At 35.5% G+C, this 20,756-nt stretch overlaps 4 protein-coding genes across 7 annotated transcripts; 3 read left to right on the top strand and 1 right to left on the bottom strand.

The window, feature by feature from the left end:
* Positions 1 to 12: 12 nt before the first annotated feature.
* Positions 13 to 6,420, top strand: LOC149732118 (protein cereblon-like). Of its 2 annotated transcripts, none has more exons than XM_089882235.1 (11): positions 13 to 328; positions 395 to 581; positions 762 to 823; positions 1,118 to 1,206; positions 1,387 to 1,589; positions 1,868 to 2,038; positions 2,357 to 2,460; positions 2,917 to 3,044; positions 5,061 to 5,261; positions 5,317 to 5,510; positions 5,742 to 6,420. In XM_089882235.1, exons 1-11 carry the CDS (start codon positions 271 to 273, stop codon positions 5,968 to 5,970), a joined length of 1,626 nt encoding a protein of 541 aa, XP_089738361.1. In that variant the 5' UTR covers positions 13 to 270; the 3' UTR covers positions 5,971 to 6,420. The 2 variants fall into 2 exon arrangements, with proteins under 2 accessions (XP_089738361.1, XP_089738362.1); XM_089882236.1 differs by having other exon boundaries at positions 15 to 328; positions 398 to 581.
* Positions 2,980 to 4,825, bottom strand: LOC149732119 (uncharacterized). 2 transcript variants are annotated; one of them, XM_089882254.1, is made up of 6 exons: positions 4,615 to 4,820; positions 4,240 to 4,508; positions 3,917 to 4,049; positions 3,641 to 3,730; positions 3,355 to 3,483; positions 2,980 to 3,118 (listed from the first exon to the last, which is right to left on the bottom strand). In XM_089882254.1, exons 1-6 carry the CDS (start codon positions 4,801 to 4,803, stop codon positions 3,056 to 3,058), a joined length of 873 nt encoding a protein of 290 aa, XP_089738380.1. In that variant the 5' UTR covers positions 4,804 to 4,820; the 3' UTR covers positions 2,980 to 3,055. The 2 variants fall into 2 exon arrangements, with proteins under 2 accessions (XP_089738380.1, XP_089738379.1); XM_089882253.1 differs by lacking the exon at positions 2,980 to 3,118 and having other exon boundaries at positions 3,196 to 3,483; positions 4,615 to 4,825.
* A 2,016-nt stretch (positions 6,421 to 8,436) lies between the features above and the next one.
* On the top strand, positions 8,437 to 9,589 carry LOC149732117 (peptidyl-prolyl cis-trans isomerase-like 1). The gene has a single exon (XM_089882265.1). It carries the CDS (start codon positions 8,511 to 8,513, stop codon positions 9,036 to 9,038), a length of 528 nt encoding a protein of 175 aa, XP_089738391.1. The 5' UTR covers positions 8,437 to 8,510; the 3' UTR covers positions 9,039 to 9,589.
* A 7-nt stretch (positions 9,590 to 9,596) lies between these two features.
* Positions 9,597 to 20,676, top strand: LOC149732116 (uncharacterized). Of its 2 annotated transcripts, XM_089882214.1 has the most exons (18): positions 9,597 to 9,738; positions 10,136 to 10,298; positions 10,663 to 10,743; positions 11,224 to 11,342; positions 11,776 to 11,913; positions 12,213 to 12,379; positions 12,466 to 12,677; positions 13,534 to 13,624; positions 14,024 to 14,861; positions 15,046 to 15,624; positions 16,388 to 16,464; positions 16,881 to 16,950; positions 17,200 to 17,281; positions 17,600 to 17,981; positions 18,263 to 18,499; positions 18,894 to 19,052; positions 19,345 to 19,498; positions 19,614 to 20,676. In XM_089882214.1, exons 1-18 carry the CDS (start codon positions 9,699 to 9,701, stop codon positions 19,739 to 19,741), a joined length of 3,717 nt encoding a protein of 1,238 aa, XP_089738340.1. In that variant the 5' UTR covers positions 9,597 to 9,698; the 3' UTR covers positions 19,742 to 20,676. The 2 variants fall into 2 exon arrangements, with proteins under 2 accessions (XP_089738340.1, XP_089738341.1); XM_089882215.1 differs by lacking the exon at positions 15,046 to 15,624.
* The last annotated feature ends 80 nt before the right edge of the window (positions 20,677 to 20,756 follow it).

The raw sequence follows: 20,756 nt of genomic DNA, 5'->3' as shown, positions 1-20,756 counted from the left end.
CGGTCACGCTTGAATGCGAACAAGAGAAAACATTTTCTCATTTCAGCTGCTATCGTAACCTATTTCGGGTTTTTACCATTTTCAGCTGTCGTGTTCTTGTTAAACCTAATCGAAACGTTTTCTTGACGATTGTAATTTTTACTGAGGTTATGCTGCAATCAAGGTCGGACGCTGAACCCTAAAAAAGTCCAACTTCAATAAGTGTCTCGGAAAGAAATTTAAGATCGATTTGTGTTTAAATTATCGAAAAAACGCCGGGTATAAACAATTATGGAAGACGATAATCATGGTGAAATCTCCCAAGATGATAGCCTGGGCCCAAACAACGGTAATTTTTTTATACCATCTTAGAAATAACTAGATACCAAAAAATGAAATTTTGTTTTGTATTTAGAAGATGCTGGTGATTTGATCTTAAATGAAGAAGAAGCAGTTGAAGAAGACCTAGCTGTGGTCGATGATGAACAAAATGAGTTGGAATCATCGGAGGAAGAAGAGGAGGGCGGTGAGATGAACAGGATCGGAGTTGGAAGATGGAGGAATTTCCTTCTTCACATACATCAGGGTGGGCATCTTCCTAGGTGAGAAAAAATTTAAATAACTGCAAGGTTTTTCAGAATGATCAAGACCTATTCTCTTTCATGTTTAAGAAGTCCACAACTTACTTGTTTAACACTCTTTACTGGTCCATTTTATAGCATTTTTTGTAAAAACTAAGAAATCTTCTGTGATTTGTGAAACTTAACTTGATCAAAACACAGATTTCAAAACTTTGGAAGGTGGAGGGGTTGGATTGAAAGACATCTGAGACGAAATAATGACAGTAAGTCACATTGTTGTATGCTGTTGTATTTGTATACAGTGCTTGTGGTTATGGTAATCTTAATATTCTCTAGTTTGGTATATATTTTTTGGACTTTTTGTAGTTAAAGCTCCCAAAAGATTACAGTTGTTGTAGGAGTGATTGATTTGATTAAAGTAATTAATTTCTATAGGTAACTGCATTGATTGGGTACTAGGTACTCGACTCTCCAGGATTAAATTCCAGGTCCCAAGACATGTTAAGAGTAAAAATTGATTTGTTTAGAATGGATCAGAATATTCTTTGTTTTACCAGACAGTGATCCGGAAGATGATGATGAAACAGAAAACATTAAAACCCCAACAAACATTACTTTTGACAAGAACTTGCCTACTTCACATTCAGTTAGTAATGTTTTAATATTAATTAATTTTATGTTTATTCAGTAAATTGTGGATAATTTTTCTTGAAACATCAGTAACCGAAATGACAATGAATAAGTACTAAAACTTGATAAAAAGAAATCAATACCATGGTATTATAACTTTTTGCTTAAAATCTGATTGTTTGCTTTTGTACTTTAGTACCTTGGAGAAATGGAAGATTGCAGCGGTGTGCCATACCAGAAGGAAGATAGTTACATCACAATGCCCATTATGTATGTGAATGACTTTGTTCTCATACCGGGCCAGACACTTCCACTTCAGATTGCCCGTTTTAATGAAGTTGCTCTGATACAGAGAGTAATGGAACAAGAGGATAAAACATTTGGAGTTTTGACAGCAAAGTAAGGGTTTGTTGTTGCAAATAGTGAACATGATACATTCTATAATTACAAGTTTATGTTCATTAGTCCCTGATCTTTGCACCATGAGATTATAGAATATGGATTCGGAATTATGATTTATTTATTATGAATATTATTATTAGAAGTTTTTTGTTTTATCTTAAGTAGGTCTATATCAGATATAAAAGTTCCTACTGTGAAATCATCACTTTCTTTCTTTAAACTGTACACAACCATCAGGTCCAATGTTACCCTTTATCCACCACTTTCTCCAACAGCCCTACAATTAGCAGTGGAACACAGGTGATAAAAAACCTCTACGACTTTGGTTGCACGGCAGAAATTCGGTCGTTTCGTGAAACTGATGATCATGAGGTCACACAACTTCGAATTGTAGCTGTTGGCCGACAACGGTTTCAATTGATGGAAAAAAGAACCCAGCTTGATGGGTGAGCTTCGTGTAGGTTTTGTTGAATGGGTGCATATGTATAGGTTTCATTGTTTACAGTTTTTTTTCTTTGTAAAAGAAGCGAATATAACAGTACCTACCCCTGTGCCTCTCAAAGTTTTGTCTCTAACCTTAAACACCTTAATTTTACCCTCTAAACAAAGTAAGTAAAACAATGTGGTGATTTTGGGTCATGACTCATGATGACTCATGATTTATAATGTTGCAACCTATCTGCATGTGTAGACTAACTTATCATAGTACCATATGGATAACCTTATTATAAAGTTGATTATCATTGTAATGTTGTGTATTCCAGAAATGTGTTGGCAAAAGTAAAGATAATATCCGACATTGATCATCAATCTTTGAATAAAAGTCTTGGTTTATGTAGAAATTGCCAACCCACCACTGCTACTAATGGTGAGCATTTGTAATTAAAACTTCTGTACACATTATTGTATAAGAAACCTGCATACATTTTTGTATTTAAAATTTTACTTTCTAACATCTGAAAACAGGAAAGTATTTTGGGCTATTTTCTTATGGAATGCAGAAGTATATTAAGACCATTGAGTGTTTTCAACATTGTTTTTTCCCTTGAAATATATTACGTGGCTGAAGTAATGTTATTTTTATTTTTTTTATTTTGTTGGTTAATTTTTAAATTTACATCCAGAATGCTTCATGTAGAATTTGTTTTTAACACTGTATTTTATTGTCACATCAAAAAATCATTTACTGCAGTGGTTCTCATTTTTTTATGAATACAACACTTAGATCCTGTAAGTCTGTTTGATGCATACCTGGGAACTTGACAGAGCACATAACAAAGTCTATTGTGCAGTAAATAATAATCTTTAAATATTATTTACACAGAATGTGGTGATAGTCTCTCAGCGTCCCAGTTTCCCCTTCAGAGTAATTACCAACATACATGGAAACATATGAGAAGGAATGCATGGAGCACATCATGGCAACCGTGGGTGCATCGTATGTACGACGTGGTATGTTATCTTTATATCAAACTCCATAGTATTGTTATCCAAGGTGTTTGGGCAACAACAACCAAAAAGATGAGCTGTTTGAATGTAAATTAGTTAAATTTTATAGTTAATAAAAATTCCAGGTAAGCAAAGCACGTATGTGACTTTTATATTTGCACATAAACAAAACATGTTTTGTGCCTGTTTTAGGCTTGGGAATAGTATCAGCATATTTACATGCTGGTATTTATATTCTCAAAGAAATGTTTTTCTGAAACTTAAAAAAAATCAACAGAATGAAATTAGAGACTGAATAATTATGTCTCTTTACCTGGTGTGACTTGTAGGTTGGCAGACATGGTGCATATCCAGCACATTTAAGAACTGAATCCGATAGTTCCCAAATTTTGTACACCATGCAATAGAATGCTGCTAACTCAATTACAAATTGAACTGAATTCTAAGTTTTAAACACAACAATCTTGTTAAATAGTAAACTAAATGTCATCTTACTCTGGAAAGTTGGTCAGAAGAAATTTACATTTTATGTAACATTATAAGAAACAGATTTTTTTAATATATAGCATACAACTACAAATTCTCCCCGTGTTTCTTACTTGTATGGTTCGTATGGTTTCTTCAGCTGTCACCTCCATACTTGGTCGATTGCCACGTCCAACCATCTTGCGCTGTAGTAGCTTGCTGTTCTGTACATTAACTTCGTCATACATACGTTTGTTCATGTTTCATTGGATCTTATTTTCTTTATAAATTTCGTTTAGTGTCATACTGTGGTAGCCAGACAACAACGTGGTTAACATACGAAGCACAAATGGTGTTAAAATGTCTTTTCAAAATTTAATTACATTTATAATATCAACATATGACGTTACCTTAATAGGCACCATAATAATCGATAATAAAAACGTCGCAATTAGAGGTATGAACATGGCGAGTACGAACGAGGATGCCGACACTTTACCGCCCTCTTCTTTCCAGCAGATTTCGCGTTCTTTGACGGTTTGTCTGCAACATACCATTCTTCATTTCGATACATGCGTGTTAGGACTGCTTGTCGTTTTACTCAGTTGGTTATGAACTATTTTACTTGAATACAATGAACACATGATAACACATGCATGTTAGGTGTACACGCAAGTGTAGTAAACCACACAGCAGGCGATCGTTCAATTAAAATCAGAATACCTTAATTTACCTGAAAATCTTGCAGCATTTTTCAGATACCCTTCTTTTCGAATTCTTTCCTTGGTTTAGGAAAACTAAACCTTTATTTGTTAAGTCTGCTATTTCCTTTAGTTGCTTGTCCAATTCTTTAACTGAAATGTCAGGTGTTTTTGAGTCTTGCGCACCTTCACTCGTACCGGTGTCGTCGTAGTATTCATCAATCACATTAAAGCGATCACTCGGTGTGTATCCGATAGAAGGAACAAGCTTGTACGCATGGCACCTTCCGCGCATGTTTGTCTGTGTAAACAAAACCCACTTTAGCCAAACCACGTAATTAAACAACATATTGTATGCCAGGTTACTAGCACCGTTTTTAAAACAATAAACGTCATATTTCCCGCACCTTATAGTGTACCTCCATTTGCCAATTGTAAGCATCCAGCTCACTGCGTTGAGATACGACAACAAACAGCGATGGTAGAATCAGCTTAAACATGATTACAATCAACCAATATACTCTGTCCTTTGATTGATCTGTCCTGTACAGACCACCAAGGGTAAACACCCTGTAGCATAAACCATTACCACCCATTGCTGTGCAAACGAATTCTGACACTTTTTCATTCCCGAAATCGATTAAAGCGGTGGTGGCCAGGAAGTAATTGTGACGCAACAGAGCAATAAGTCCGATCGCGACGATCAAAGTCGCAATTTATAAATACAAATCATGAATTATTTATTGAAAACACCACAATTGTGCTCCATTAACTAAGACCGAACGATCTCGTTTCCTGACAACTGCATACGATCTGTGTCGGATTTTTTCAATTTTTGCCACTTTTGTTTTAGGATTTTCTTCGCTTAGAGATCTTTAAAGAACTCCGGGAATGGAATGGAAGACTTCTAGAGACGCAGTGTCCGGTTGGTGCAACAGATTTCTCCTTTTGGGTCGTTACGATGGTCCCATTGAGTGTCGAGCGTCGATTGTTTCTTTTACAGCTCCAGAGCGCCGTTCAACGGTTACGCTGCGAACTGAACCTTCTCCGCAAGGTGGGAGAATATACTTTCTTTTTATTTTTTGAGATTTACGTATTATTTTTTACAGTCCACCACACTCCATTGCTCGCATTGCTCATTACGCATCGCTGAACGCAAAGACGTGTTCAGCATGTCAACATCTGGTCCTATGGCTGCATATGTAAACCCAGGAGGGGTGGTACACGAGACACTCACTTTATACAAAACCACGAGCCTTGATCATGTTGGGCGACGATCAACGGAGCACAGCTGGTTTCCAGGGTTAGAACTTTTATAATTTGTTTGGGTAAACCATTGAATAACCCTATAAATGCAACGTTTAACGATTACAAAATTGTCAATTTATTTGACTGAGGGCTAGAGCATCACAGTAATGGGGATAATTTTATTAAAACTTATTTAGTACAGATTGTTTACATTTAAATGGTAAATAAAACAGAACCCGGTAAACTACTGTTTAATAACAATTCACATCTGGTTTATAACTGTCAGGTACGCGTGGACGATATGCGAATGTCGGAGATGTAGTCGACACATGGGTTGGAGGTTCACCGCCACCAACCCCAACCTTATACCACAGAAGTTTTGGGGACTTACCCGTTCCGCTCTTTCACCCCAGGTGGCGGACAGTGATGTCATTGGTGATGACGTAGGTGACAATGATGACGCGTACGGTTCCGCCATGTTCCGAGAACGGCCACCGTGGATCCCACAGTTGTGACGACATGTTGCGCTTATTTCTTTGATTCTGCTATTTATTTAAATAACGTAAAATTTTTTTCTATTGTACTATCATCCCATGCGCTTGACAGCAGCATTACCCTAATGCTCTGTCTAAAATTAATTTTCCACATGAAATTCCAAAGCAAAATTGCTTTAGACCGATACAGACACATGGGAAGGATAATTATTGTTTCACCTGGTTTTATTCTCGTTACAACGTTCCTGCTGTATGTTGATATAGCAAAAGTTTGGTGGATCAAAAACGTCGCTTAATACAGTGACGAAAAAAAAATTATTACGCTGAGACCAGCAGTTCAATTGGTAGTGTTTTAACTGGTCAGGTTCGCTCAATATTTTGATTATATGTTTCAAACATGCTGTCTGCCTAGTATTGTTACCTTTAACTGACTTGCATAAATAATTAAAGGTCATGCGATTGGCAAACTGATACCCTGCTTGGGCCAATCTTTGTTGAAAACTGTCACAGAAGGCTTAGGCCCTTAGGGGTTTTTATTGGTTACATGTTAAAGTGTTTGGTACATAATTGAAGGCTGTTTTTGATTTTTTTAAACAACAAACCTTATGCATAATATAGTAGGGTGGGGGAAAGTACGGGACACCTTTAGCGCATACTGTTCAAATATCCTGATCGTGTTTTAAACAATTAACAACGGTCTATGAGAGTCGTGAGGATGTGGTTTTATAATTTTAAGTTTTTTTTTGTTTACTACCAAATAGGACGAGAAAATAGAATGAAAATTAAGGTTTCCCATCTTCTCCCTCCCTACTATACGCGCAAAAATGTAACTTTCTTCATGGCAGCGATCACACCGTATTAGTATGTGTTGTTAGGTTATTTTGCGTTGACGAATCAGCCTACTCCATTGATCTTGAATTATTAATGACGATCTCGTTAGAGATAATGTCGTATTTAAAGATACGGCGTCGGTTTCTTGCTGGGCGCATCATCAAATATGTAGCATTCCATGATGTAATGCTTCTAAAATACCACACATATCGGCCAGCTGCCAAGTATACCTGGTGTAGGCCTATATCTCGATTTTAAATATTATTTTGTCTGATGTCATCTTGTAGAATGTATGCATGTATTTTTCAGTATAATATACAGTACGGTGGGGTAAGACGGGACACCTTTTTGTTCTATTTTCGCGTCCGATTTCGTAGTAAACAAAAAACATTCCAATAATTATAAAACCATACCCTCACGACGCCCATAGACCGTTGTTAATTGTATAAAACGCTCAGAACATTTGAACAGTATGTACTAAAGTGTCCCGTCTTCCTCCCTTCTACTATAATATGAAATAAAACATTAGAATTAACCTAAAAAGACATATGCACTGAAGGATTATGCTACTTGCAGGGCTACTAATATTTTATTGAGTTAATTATTAAGTGGTTATATTGCAGCAGTAATTAGCCTACTCGTCAAGTTCAAAGCAAGTGGTTATGTTCCACGATCTACGGCATGGCACCTATCTGTGCAATGGTCCAACTTCAATATATTTTATTATTGATCGATTATAGTGTATGTTGTTTTGATGCTCCCTTTCATAACGATTTTGCTTTTGCCATCGCGTCGAGCTTGGCTGCCTATATTGATTTGTATCGTAAATGAATGAATGTATTGTCGTTAAGTGTCTTGCCCAATGACACATACGACCACAATAGTAGCAGCGTCGAGCCTTGAACCCATTACCTATTGGTTACAGGCAGGCGCGCTAACCACTATGCCACGGCGCCAGACAAATGGTGACTCTTGTTTAATTTAACTGTTTTGTTTTCTGCTTTCCCATGTGGGTGATTAATCGACCTTTAGCAGCCAAAATATGCTGATGAATTAGATGTTATAACAATTATAACGAACAGTGGCTATATTTTAGATGGTCAACATACGAGTAGAAGATGAATGACATGACGACCAAAATCGCAAAACCGCATGGTGGTGCTAGAGAGTTTGTAAAACTGGGAGCCGCAAAACGCGGATACCTATTTATTATATGACGTACGCCGTTCGTAGTAATCGTCTTGGAAAATATGCAGCCGTCGAGTCTCTACTTACAGTTTTTTGGTCGGTTTGTAATCACTTGATTTTCGGTTTGTACTAGTTAAGCATGCTATAGTTCCGCAATACATTATAAAACTTCAATTCAAAATAAATGTAATAGACTTATTCAATTAATTATACAGTTCAATTTTAGGTGCTAGTGAAGAATCTCCCCCCCCGCCTTATTTGCTAACCTCTAACCCCTAACCCCTAGGTTAGGGGGTTGGGTGTTGATGGTTAGGGGGTTAGTGGTTATAGGGGTTAGGGGTTAAATAGCAAATAAGGTGGGGGGGGAGACTCTTCACTAGCACCCAACGATAATGTGGGGATGTGCTGTATACACAGTATACACCATACACATCGTCTTGTGCGGCTAAATTTAAGTTGCGTGCCATGCCGTCTGTGATTTAATTTATGTAGCATTTAGTTAATGCATTTTATGCAGATTCATAAGTAGAAACTGCTGTAATATGTCAGGAATACCTCCCTCAACATGGCGACCTTCGCATGTTATTTTTGAAACGTCAGCAGGGACGATTGAGATAGAACTGTACTGGAATCATGCACCCAAAACATGTGCAAATTTTGCTGAGCTGTGTAGGAGAGGCTACTACAATAAAACAATTTTTCATCGTATTATTACAAACTTTATGATACAAGGAGGTGACCCAACTGGAACTGGTCGTGGAGGCTCCTCAATTTATGGGGGACAGTTTGAGGATGAATTTAGTCGCGAACTAAAACACACAGGTGCTGGTGTGCTTTCAATGGCAAATTCTGGCCCTAACACCAATGGCAGCCAGTTTTTTATTACCCTTGCTCCTACCCAGTGGTTAGATATGAAGCATACTATATTTGGAAGGGTGAGCGGGGGTATAAAGGTGGTAAATCTTTTGGGAATGGTGGAAACAAGTGCCCAAGACCGTCCTGTGCAAGATGTGGTGGTGCGCAATGCTTATGCAGCAGATGAGGGTGGTAACAGGATTGACACTTACTAATCATGTTATTGGTTAAATAACATTGCTAAAAACATATAAGTTTTTAACATCATAAATATACAGAGATTGAAAGTTGTTCACAGTTTTTAAAAGACAATCCAAACCCAGAGTCTAAAGAAGCCACATAACAAACTGCTGCCAGCTGTTAAATTAAAATTGTGCTTGTGTTATAATTAGTTTAACAAAACACAAATGTATTTTGGTCAAATTTAGATCTAACTTGAAATATGGTTATGGTTACCAAGAACAATGTTATGACTTTATTTACCGACCTTGGTTCATAATTGTGTTCGGGTTTGCTCCCCTTTGTTATTCGGGGATTACCATTTTATGAATGCCGGATCACCTGAGGTGCCGGTCACAAAAGAAATTGTATGACAACCCCTGGTCTATTGTGTTTGAGCCAACTAATCACATGACTCGTTTCTCATAAGCTAATGGTTCAGTGATGTTCACAATAGCGTGCTGCTTAGTGTTTGTGTTACATTGTGCCAATTTTTGGAAATACCGGAAATCAATCATTATTTCTACCCCCTTTTATAGACTAGAAAGTCCACTTGGTATCATTTTTAACTTAGTTTGTGTGGCCTGGTGTTTGTGGCATGGCATGTAGTAATCACAGCTGATAGCAGAGTTTAAGTACCACTGGAGATTCAACAAATGGAAAAACGCCGAGTGAATAATGGGTCGCTTGAAGAAGGTACAAGTAGTTAAGTGCATGAATATATGAGTTGCTTATTTTGTCAATAGTTACAACTCACCATGGTAACATACATGAGTAATGAAAAATGTAACTATTCGTCTATTCGATTTAAGTTTCATTTTTTATCACTGTGTTAGTTTAATATGTGGTATGTATTTCTGTCATTTTGTTGTCTAAATTCTGAATCTGTATCAGTGTGCAGCTCAAATATTTTGTTTTGTGCTGTTGAAACATCAAATAAAATACCCACTGCTTGCATTGCATATTATATACTGCCCTGTACTGTACATGCTTTTTATTCCAGAAACAGACAATTTTAATTTTTCTTTTTACATACAATAAAATAATACCCAAAGATATCAGCAAAACTTTGAGCGAATGTTTCTATTTTAAGGAGTTGCGGAGGCAAAGTACACCAGGTTTGGTGAAAGAATTCGACAAGTGTTTCCCGGCCCAATGCAATGTTCGATGGCTTGTGGAGGGAAGAACTGTAAATGGGAAAATCCATCAAGATGGAGTGATGCAGATCAAGCCATAAAAGGCGTTTTCTCATCTTGGTATGAGAAATGAATTTTCTTTATCTTTTGGATAGTTGATTTGTTTAATTTTTCCTACACTATTTCTTGGTTAGAGTACAATAAAACCATAATTGTGTTTATATACATATGTATTTTCAGGTGGAGTGTTGGTTGTTGTAATTTAATGCATTAATGTTTGCCAATCAACCCAATTCAAACATTTGTGTTTTAGTACAGTAATAATTTAAACACCTAATTATCGATTACTAAAATACATGAATCATTAAATATAGCTACAAATAACTAACAAATGAATGTCGTATTAAAGAAATAATCACCAGGTTTGTTAAGCAACTATTGTTTCATTGTTAACCTTTTATTTACTTTGTGTTGCTTTGTTCAGGGTTTTGGACAACGTAGTTGCCATGTCACGGCCCTCGACACAAATTATAGAGAAATACAACATAATTGATCAATTCAAAAGGTTGGACCTCATTAAAACTGATTATATTTTCATGGCGCAATCCTTTTAATGTACCAGCATGTCTCTTATTGATTTTAAAGGCAGTTCAAATAAGACTACAGATTTATGGATGCTTCGCAAAAGAGTGGCGGCATAATTAATTTTCTGCCTCAAGCTGAATAAGATCAATACTTTCATGTTACAGTATTACTGTTTTTTTATTTAATATTACAATTTTAAAAAATACTGATTTAAAACCACCTAATATGTAATATGTAATTCTTACTCTGGATTATGTAGCCCAAGGAATAAACAATGTTTCAATTTTAAGCTTGCAAAACAAGATGTTTTCTTCAGAATAATAAATTTTGTCCTTTGGGTTCTCTCATAATTGCTCATCAGGTTTGCCAACCCCAGTTTATAACAACATGTACATAGATTAATTATGGTAAATCCAAGCTTTTAGTCGTATCAATTCAATTAAAAATTTGTTTTCCTCAGACATAACATTACATCCATAATAAACCTACAGCGACCTGGGGAACATGCTAGTTGTGGTCCACCTTTAGACAAAGAAAGTCTGTTTACATACAAACCCCAGCTCTTTATGGACAACGATAGTAAGTAGCAGACACCTCTGTTGTTTGCTGGTAATAAGGATATGAGTGTTTGTTTTTTGGTTGCTGTTGCTAGCGTTATATAACATGCTATCAAACAGAGAATTGACTTGTGGAAATTTCTTCCTGTTTATATGTACACCGGTTTTAAAGTGGTTTGGTTTAATATAGTGCATCCCTGAGAAGAGTGATTTTTTTTAATTGGAATCTTAGTGTATATAAAACTATTAATCAGAAATAAAGTTTGCCACATTTAATAAACAAATATAGGATTTTGTCCTACATGTCCTATTATGATGTAAAATATATTGTATATATACATATCTACATTTATTTATTTTTAAATCTGAAATAACTGTATGGGTTTCTAACCTGTAAAAATCGGTTTTCAATTATGTTAATTGTTTTTACCTATATTTTAATTCTTTTTTTTTAGTATTTTTCTACAACTTTGGTTGGAAAGATTTTGGAGTGACGTCTCTAAACACTATCCTGGACATGGTTAAGGTGATGTGCTTTGCTTTGGAGGAAGGCAATGTTGCTGTGCACTGTCATGCTGGGTTGGGCAGAACAGGTATAGAGTATAGACACTTTAAAAGTTAGTATTACAACTAGGCTTAAAAAGTTTGTGAAAAAACATTCATAAATTGTGTATAACACAAGTGTCATGTTTGTGTTAAACTACAAATACAAAGAATTTGTATATTTTGAAGAAACACATTGCTGGAAATGTGGTGAGAAACATCACATACCAATGGAAATACACACACTTGGGTTAATTATGGACAAAAACCTTTTTAGTATTTTATTTTGAACTTTTACATTATTAAACCAGCTTACAAGGTCATAAAAAAGATTAACCCTCCACACCAGGTGTATTGATCGCTTGTTATCTTGTGTTTGCTCACCGTATGGACCCAGACGCAGCTATTTTAAGGGTTCGAAAAAATCGAAGCAACTCTATTCAAACGAGGGGGCAAATCGCTTGTATTCATGAGTTCGCACAGTTTCTTAGACCACTGAGAATTGTTTTTCCTCAGGTAAGACTAAGAAATCCTAAATTCACAACACATTTTTTCTGCTAATATTACCACCAGTACCTATGTAACTGTTATTTTTCTTGTAGGTTGTTCCACACTCGAAGCGCTTAACTCTGAAGCAATTCCTGACTCGACAGCACCATCTGCTACATGGGTTTGAGTCTCGTGAATTAAAACACACTCCTAAGCTTGTACACACTGTGTGTTTGAGACTGAGTCAGATTGCTGTTGCTGGAGACTCAGTGGAAGACAATGTAACAGAAGAAGACGCTGTAAAAGATGACGCTCAGATAAGGAGGTTAGTTTGTAGTGGAATTAAGTAATCTTGGTTATACAGAAAGAATAAAATGATATCTTTTGTTTATAAATCTAATACTACGCTAGGTCACCAGGGATAAAAAAGGGGGGTAATTCACGTATAAATAATTCCTCTGGACAAACCAGCAATATAAATCCCCCTTTTGCTGCAGATATATATTTCAGTAAATGCACATGTTTTACCAAAACACAAGATTTGGGATTTGGTAGGCCCAACCTTGATTAAGTGTTGCGCTTGCGTTGCCTTGGTTTTTATGGTTGACCTGTTACCTATTAAAGGTTATTTGTTATTAAACGAGAAGGTTCAATACATGGCTGACATATGTTGAAAGTCAATCAACTGCGTCACTTCTTTTTTCTTGAGCTTCTCAATTTAGATTCATATTGTTTTAAACTGAGCAAAAAGTGAAACCTAACCCAGCAAAGATTCATTCACTTCATGGCAAACCATTCATTCTCGGACTTGTCCCACCCTGTCTGTACCACACCCTAACAAAACGACTTCTTTTATTTCTGATGTTGTCAAAATATTTTTCACTCTTTGTTAATGTTTTTAATTTGTGCCACGTTGTAATATTTTCCCATGTATTGCAACAATACCTTACTTAAATAGATGCGTTTTGTTATATCTGTTTGGGATAGGAACAGACATCCCGAAATGGTGATGAAAATATTATTTTAATAAATTGTTGTTTAATTAGGATACATGTTATTTTTCCTTGATGATAAAAATAGCTATAAATATATTAAAAATAAAAACATATGATATAGTTTTTGTGATAGCATTTATAATTTTCCATGTCATGCATCTAAGTCTGTTATAAATTACTGTACAGATGTAACACAGTAGCTGAAATAAAGGAAACAATACCAGGTGCCTTTGTTAATGAAAATATGGCAGAAACAGCAACAAAAGAAGAAAAGCAAGTTAGTAGTGATTTGTAATCCATTGATTTATTGACTGTGTAAGTTGTCATATAAGAATATGTGTGGAAAATATTATACATCATGTTCATATACTGTGTATCTGAGTGACGTTTAGTTTGCTGTTGTTTTAAGTTGCTTACAATAAATAACTAAAAAATGAAATTTATCACATAGAAGAAGAAAACAACCCCAATAAATTGTCTTGCCATAATTAAATACCTTACTGATTTATTTTTTGATTCATGCATTGAACGATGCCATAAAATTATAAAAAATGGTTTCCAGGATCAGTTTCGTAATACCTAAATATATGTTATATAACGAAACCTACAAGTAGCATTCTTTATACCTTGTCAATCAAGAAATTGCTTTGTTTGATTTAAGAATTTGTTTTACCAGGTCCCTCTTAGTAAGTCACCAACCGATGTAGATGCGGTGTTGTCACCTCGTGTTTCACGACGCAGCAGTGCAAGAACCAACAGCACATCAGAAGCAGTGGCTCGCCCCCAGTCAGCTGGTGATCCAAGTATTGAACAAACAGAGGATGAGATCTTCGCAAATACATCCGATGAGCAGGAGTGGAAGAAGAAGAGACATGTAGCATCTGCAACGTCAAAACCTCCGACTCCAATCCTCGTCGCGAGCAGAAACCGAGCACTTTCGGCGAAAAGTCATCATGAAGATGATGATGATGTGTCTGATGAATCTTCCGAGCCAAAAGTAATGTTGGTGAGACAAGGATCGTGCTCCGGAGGTATTAACCTTACAGAGGGAGTCATTTACTCCTCTGAGGAATCTGGAATCCATTCATCGGAGCAAGAGGAAATGAACGATTCCTTAACAAGCTGTAACATCAACAACAACCACTCGTTGAACGAATCAAGCTTCGCATCCATCAACTTAGACATTGATGAAGATGCAAATATTGATCTGGATGAAACTGCTCCAACATCCGAACAGAGTGATCCTAAACCTCCCATCCAGCCCTCCACCAACCTCAATGAGCGAGGAGTGAATAGTTTGATCATCAGCATCAATAAAATGGCTGCCATCGAATCTACAATACTTGCTGAAATAGAAGGTCAACCATCAGTTCGTAAACCGAGGTTATCAGCTGGTAGATCAGACACAATTCTACCAACTGGCTTGCCGTCAAAAAGTTTACGTAACAGCGCAAAATCAAGGTTGCCTGTCACTGAAGAAAGTGCTGATAATGATGTGGCGGAAAAGTCAAAAGGTAAGTTTTGTTTTAACAATCTGTATAAAATCTGCATGCCTGCTCTTACAAGGCTATACTGATTAAGCGCGATGTCTAATCACTGTAATTAATTGGCTTGTTTTCTTTTATTCTATGATTTTAATGTAAAGCAAAGCATGAAGTGTGTTGTGTAGCGTAGTTGATTGTTTAATGCATGACTTAGAATCTGAAGAAAAAGAAATTACTGTGAAGGATAAACAAACTGCTGCAAATGAAACTCTTGGAATTGAAGCAGAACCAACAGCAAGTGGAGAACCCGATGTTCTTGAACTGAATTTCACAACAAATAACTCAAATATGATTAAGGTGTTCAACGAGCAAATTGGAAAGGCTAAAGCTGAAGTGAAGCAGAATATTCGATTTGCGGGCACTTCACAAGTTACTGTGAAGCCTAAGCAAGTAAACATGCTTTCCTACAATGACTTGTACGCCAACGAAGAAAGCAAGGGAGATGAACTTTTTCAAACATTCTTCCAATGCAGCGAAGAGAGCATGGAAACTTCGAATGAGTTGGTTCAAGAGCTCTCTAGTGATGTCCTTGACCTTGTTGGGACTGCAGACGAGCCTCATTCAGTGGTTGTGTCAACAATGGTGGTATCTTCACCTCCAGCTGCACCAATGGAAGAGATGGAAGTTGCCACAGAGGCAGCTTGCCAGGATATTACTCAAGCACCACAGGAAACAGAATTAGATGATAATGTAGAAGAAGATAATGGTATTTGCTTTAATGCTGACCGAAAAGGTAAGTTTGTTTAAAACGAATTATTTTCCGTATTTCTGTACTCAGTCCTAAACAAAAGCATAGGGTTAACAATTAAACGTGATTGATTATATTTACATAGAAAATGTTCTGAAGTGGTTTCAAGTTGGCAATTGAGATTGTAGGGATCGGGCTATTATTATATCAAGTTCAAAGTTTAAGAGGGCCTCAGTATGTGTTATTCAATCTTTAAATTGTTAAAATTTAGAAAAGAATATTTTTTTAAACTTTTAGGTAAAATTTTTAACCTTTATAAACACCTGAACCAATTTGGCCAAACTCTTTACTAAAGCTGTTTGTTAAATATCCTACCTTAATTTTTTATTTATAATAACAAATTTAGACTATTACAAAAATATTTTATGCTACTATATTTCACAGGTTAACTTGCACATGCCTGAACACATAATTCTTTGCATGTAAAAATCTGCATGGCAATATTTGTTTCCTTGTAATCAAAATTTAAAAAATGTTTTAGATCTATTGTTGTCTTGTAGCATAGGAATAAATTGTAAGTGTCGTTTTAATAGCATAATTTATATTAATACTTCACCCACCCAAATTTATGAATAAAAATGTTATTTACCTATCCTGGCATGATGAAGAAAAGTTATAACATAGTTACATGGGTGTTGTATTTCAATATCGCATGTCCAATTATAACTTCCCTACATATGCTACTTGTGGTTCTATAGTTTGGTATTTTTTATTCTACTTTAACCATCAATGGGATATGATTAAATAGATGAGGATGATAATCTGGATGAAATAATCGACATCAAGGAGGATGAAGGACCCTCATTCTCTGACACCGAAAATGAGGTTTATACTAAAATTCTAAAATTGTTATACCAGTTATTTCAAACAAGATTTGAACGGACTGCTGCCTATTATGCTATGCTACCTGCCATTATATGCATTTTTAGGGGAAACTGATTTTCCTGCACAAAAATTAGTGGTTTACAAAACTTTGTTTATAAACAATTCAAGGTTGCATTGCAGCTGAAATGTTGTTTTATCCGAATGAAGGTTAAATTTGTTGTTCCAGAAGATCAGCGTTCTCCTAGATAAATGTTTTAAATATTCTGCTTTATTGGCATTAATGGTATACTTAATACGCTGCTACGCGCTTTACCTAATTGTATACTGTTAGTGTTACATTATTCTTGAAATGTTTAATATAAATATGAATTTGACATAAACATCCAAGTTTCTACATAAGATATCTTATATACCAGGATGATGTAAATCGAGATAAACTTTCTAATTCAATCGCTTCTAAAGTGAGTTGGACGCAACAAATGAACGGTGGGTTGATGTTTATTCTTTTTATATTATTATATTTCTCGTTGTACCAAGGATTAATGTTAATATTTGGTTTATAATGATGAAGCATTTTTTTGTCTGCGTTGAAATAAACATTTGGTCATCTATAAGAAACCTTGTACTTCTGCTGTGTATAAACAATCATCTAACACCTTTTATTCCATTTGGGATTTATGCTGGGGTTTGGTAACAAATTTTAAGCTATAATAAATTACTGTTCTCATTTAAAAGATACAAATTCGAAAGAAGCCAGAGACTTATCAGCTTCTTCCAAAGCTTCCCACAGTGGTAGAAGAACCCCTTTAATGTACAGGTAACTAATTTATACAGTTTTCTGTACAATAAATAATTTTTATAGTAGGTTCTATATTGTTTATAACAATAAATTAAAATATTTTTATTAGGGAACTGTAAGAGCAAATAGTTTAAAAATAAAAACGGATTTTTTGCTGTATTGAAGTATATTCCTTGTAAGAGTGAGGTCTAATTGCGTTGAAAGCTAGGATACTTAATGTAGATGATTTTGGTCCCTCATAACCCCTAGATCCAAGATGATACAACTCCAAAGTAGATAAGATATCAATAGAATAAGATAAAAGATGTTTTATAAATAAAGCACTGGTATTAACAGAGCTGAACGAAATATTGATCTCTTCAATAAAATGAATGAACAAACTCAAGAAGACGACAGCAAATCCGACAGCAGTGGGAACAATAGTGATGTCATAAAAGAGTCTGAACCTCCAATCCTTCCAGAAGAGTCCTTAACTGAAACGGATGCAGATTTGCTCGGTAGTGATCTACATCCACCCATCCCAAGGATAAACTCAACGAAGAGCATGAGTGATCTTCCGCAAGAAGCGAAAAAGTCACCGGAGTTTTTGACAAGTCGTTTTAGCAGTTTTAACGATGCAGATGTGAAGAATAAAGAGAAAGGATCCAATAAAGGACCTATCTCTGTGGCAAAAGCTTTTGCTTATAAACTAACAGATGATGAGTTTCTATGGGAGAGAGTAAGTGTGTGTGTGTTTACAGCACAGAGATTGAATACAGTTACCCCATTACAAAATATTATGTTTTTTTCATGTGATTTCCTTTGGTTGTGCAATTGTATTACTTTTGCCCAAAGTTAGTTGTCTATGGTTAACCATTTTTTTATACATATTAACAATTAAAACAGTGGCTCACCATTGGGCTTCATATCTGATATTTGGATCAAAGTTGGCGCGTTACAGTTTATACAGCTGTGAGAAAACTTTATGAAACAAAGTTTGACCGAGGATAAATATTCTAGGTTTACACGCATCAGATTGAAATAAACAACCGAATCGATGCGTGGGCGACAGTTTCAAACAATTGTGATGCGTTTGTCTTGTCTGCCCTCATGTGGTCGTGGGTGGAGCATCTTGCGGAGCCGGTGATCACGCAGAGGAGCAAGATGAAGATGTTGGAGTTGGTGAAAATCAATGAAGATGCAACATTTGACGATATAGTGATGAACTTTGAGAGCGCTCTCAAGGCTCTGGAACCAGTGAGTTGTTTTGTAAATTTTATTCAATATAGATGAGGTTCCACCACGAGGTGTTCATGGGGATAGAAGTTAGGTCAGAGTTTGCCCACCACCCTCAATAAAATGATGCAGATTTAGGAATCTTTATTATTTAATGGTTACATTTTTGCCGTTCTTGGTCTATGTTTAATAAATATATCAACTTTGGCAATTCAGTTATAATGTTTTCTCAATTCATTTCACTCTCTTGTTGAATGTTTTATCCTCGACCTGTTGTTAGTATTTATTAGATGCAACGAGTTCCTAGATTATTGTTTGAAAACAAAAAAATGTAAATGTGCACACAGTTTTGACCAATTCACCCTAAATATTGAAAATTACTACCTGGTACAAATAACTTTTCTATACTACCCAGGAGGTATCATGCACAACCAAGTGCTTGCTCAACTGCATTCTGTCTTTTCCTGCCTTCCCTAAGTACTTGGCACATTCTGTTGTTGATAGAACTATCTCTGCATTAACACAATCCCCACTGAATCCAAGTGCTGATGCAGAGAATACAAACCACGAACTGGTGTGTTGATTTGTGAAATATTTTAGCATTGCTTATGGCTTGGGAATTCTCATGTTTGTGTGTTTAAGTGTTTGTGTGTTTAGGTGAATAATTTAAAATGAAGTTTTTTCTATTTTTGCTTTGGAAACTCTTTCTTCAATGTGTTTACCAAAAATACAGTTGCCAAAATGAGAACAAATTTAAAACAGGTTTAATTGACCAATTGGCAATTATCAACTAATATTTCTTGTGATCTCTTTTTCAAATTTAGAAACAAGATTACATAATGTGTATATATTTTGCTTTCTTTCAGACACAAGTGTTCCAAGCTTATGTGGACGCCAAATACGAACTTGCAAACAAAGTTCAATTTCATGTTGGTGGAGAAACCCCTAATGTGGTAGCAAGCAAAGAAATTGTGGAAACCATATCTTTGGATAATGAGAATGATGAAATTGAGCCTGAGAGTAAGTTGAACACAATACTTGGAAAAAATATTCTAAGAGAACTTCTTACAATGTTGCTGCATTTTCTACCACATTATGAATAAAGAAATAAATTATATATTTGCCTTTTTCACAGATGATATAATCCTCTCATCCGAGCCTACATCTATTGCTCCAAGATCAGCATCCAGCATCCGTTCCTCATCCTCCGGTGGAAGCAACACAAGTGTGATCCTGATGCAATCTTCCATAGCTTGCTCTTAGTTCCTCAAAAAAATATTTTTACTACAAATTCCGGTTTTAACTCCCTTATATGTGTTTACCCCAATTCAGCAAGTCACATATCCAACATATGAAGCGTAATAATTGCTCATTTGTATTTTAGGTAGAATTTTATAAAGGGTCAATTTATTTTAACTCTTATACCTAAGTTCATATAATTTGTATGAATTTAACGTATATGTATCTCCTGTTGTCACGATTTTCATATAACTTTTTTATGATTTTTAGACTATTTACAAAAAGCTTTGGGCAGCTTCTCTTTCAACGCTGTGCAATTTTATTTAAGATGGCATATTTACTACTGAATGCGATTTTACTGAAATATTTCTTCAAGATGCTTAATTTTGCACCTTGTTATCTTTCTAGTTTAAAAGTTCTTAATCTTGCTGTTCTTCCAGGCTCTACAGCCATTTCACTACTACTGGTGCCCCTTTCTCTGTGTTTTCTAAACCAAAAGCTTCCAGTGGTGTAAAGAAAATGCATGTAAATACTCCATTTTTTACCAAAAACCATTCCATGTTTACTTGAAGCCAATACCAAAACAAACTGAATACTAAAACCCAACACTATGCAATTGCTACAATACAAAAAGCAAGAAGTGCTAAATATATTATCAACACTTTTTGCGAACCTAATATTGATCCAAAGATTCGGAAATATGTTTTCAGGTTTGATGGTTTTAGTTCTAATTAATTGGTAGCAAGCACATTCTGTTGTTTTGTCGCTTATTTTAGCCTCTTAGTTTGTTTTTTGTACCTGCGATATTTATTTTTTGTTCCTGGTAAACCGTGTGCACCTATATGGCTGAAGCAATTATTTAACTGTGGACCTATTTTTCTTCAAAACTTACTACAGTTATTTTTACTTTGATGTTTCCCATAAAAAAATAAAGGTAATCAAAGCAGACACAAAACAAACTGTGCCAGTATGGTTGGTAGATTTTATAACTAAATCAATGTGATCAATTAAACAGGTTAAGTTATTATAATACAAGAAA

Source organism: Ciona robusta, chromosome 8 (assembly GCF_009617815.1).
Source record: "Ciona robusta chromosome 8, ASM961781v2".
Taxonomy (NCBI): domain Eukaryota; kingdom Metazoa; phylum Chordata; class Ascidiacea; order Phlebobranchia; family Cionidae; genus Ciona; species Ciona robusta.
This window is presented reverse-complemented; position numbering and strand designations above follow the sequence as displayed.

Excerpts from the sequence above, each read along its gene's own strand:
- LOC149732119 (XM_089882253.1), bottom strand. The coding sequence starts at position 4,803 with ATGGGTGGTAATGGTTTATGCTACAGGGTGTTTACCCTTGGTGGTCTG. Across the intron at positions 4,050-4,239 it reads AAATGCTGCAAGATTTTCAG|ACAAACCGTCAAAGAACGCG; the intron begins GTAAATTAAGGT and ends GGTATGTTGCAG. Across the intron at positions 3,731-3,916 it reads TTATTATGGTGCCTATTAAG|AACAGCAAGCTACTACAGCG; the intron begins GTAACGTCATAT and ends GTTAATGTACAG.
- LOC149732117 (XM_089882265.1), top strand. The coding sequence starts at position 8,511 with ATGTCAGGAATACCTCCCTCAACATGGCGACCTTCGCATGTTATTTTT.
- LOC149732118 (XM_089882235.1), top strand. The coding sequence starts at position 271 with ATGGAAGACGATAATCATGGTGAAATCTCCCAAGATGATAGCCTGGGC. Across the intron at positions 824-1,117 it reads TCTGAGACGAAATAATGACA|ACAGTGATCCGGAAGATGAT; the intron begins GTAAGTCACATT and ends TTGTTTTACCAG. Across the intron at positions 5,262-5,316 it reads AACTGAACCTTCTCCGCAAG|TCCACCACACTCCATTGCTC; the intron begins GTGGGAGAATAT and ends TATTTTTTACAG.
- LOC149732116 (XM_089882214.1), top strand. The coding sequence starts at position 9,699 with ATGGAAAAACGCCGAGTGAATAATGGGTCGCTTGAAGAAG. Across the intron at positions 15,625-16,387 it reads CTTTAATGCTGACCGAAAAG|ATGAGGATGATAATCTGGAT; the intron begins GTAAGTTTGTTT and ends ATGATTAAATAG. Across the intron at positions 17,282-17,599 it reads AGAACCCCTTTAATGTACAG|AGCTGAACGAAATATTGATC; the intron begins GTAACTAATTTA and ends TGGTATTAACAG.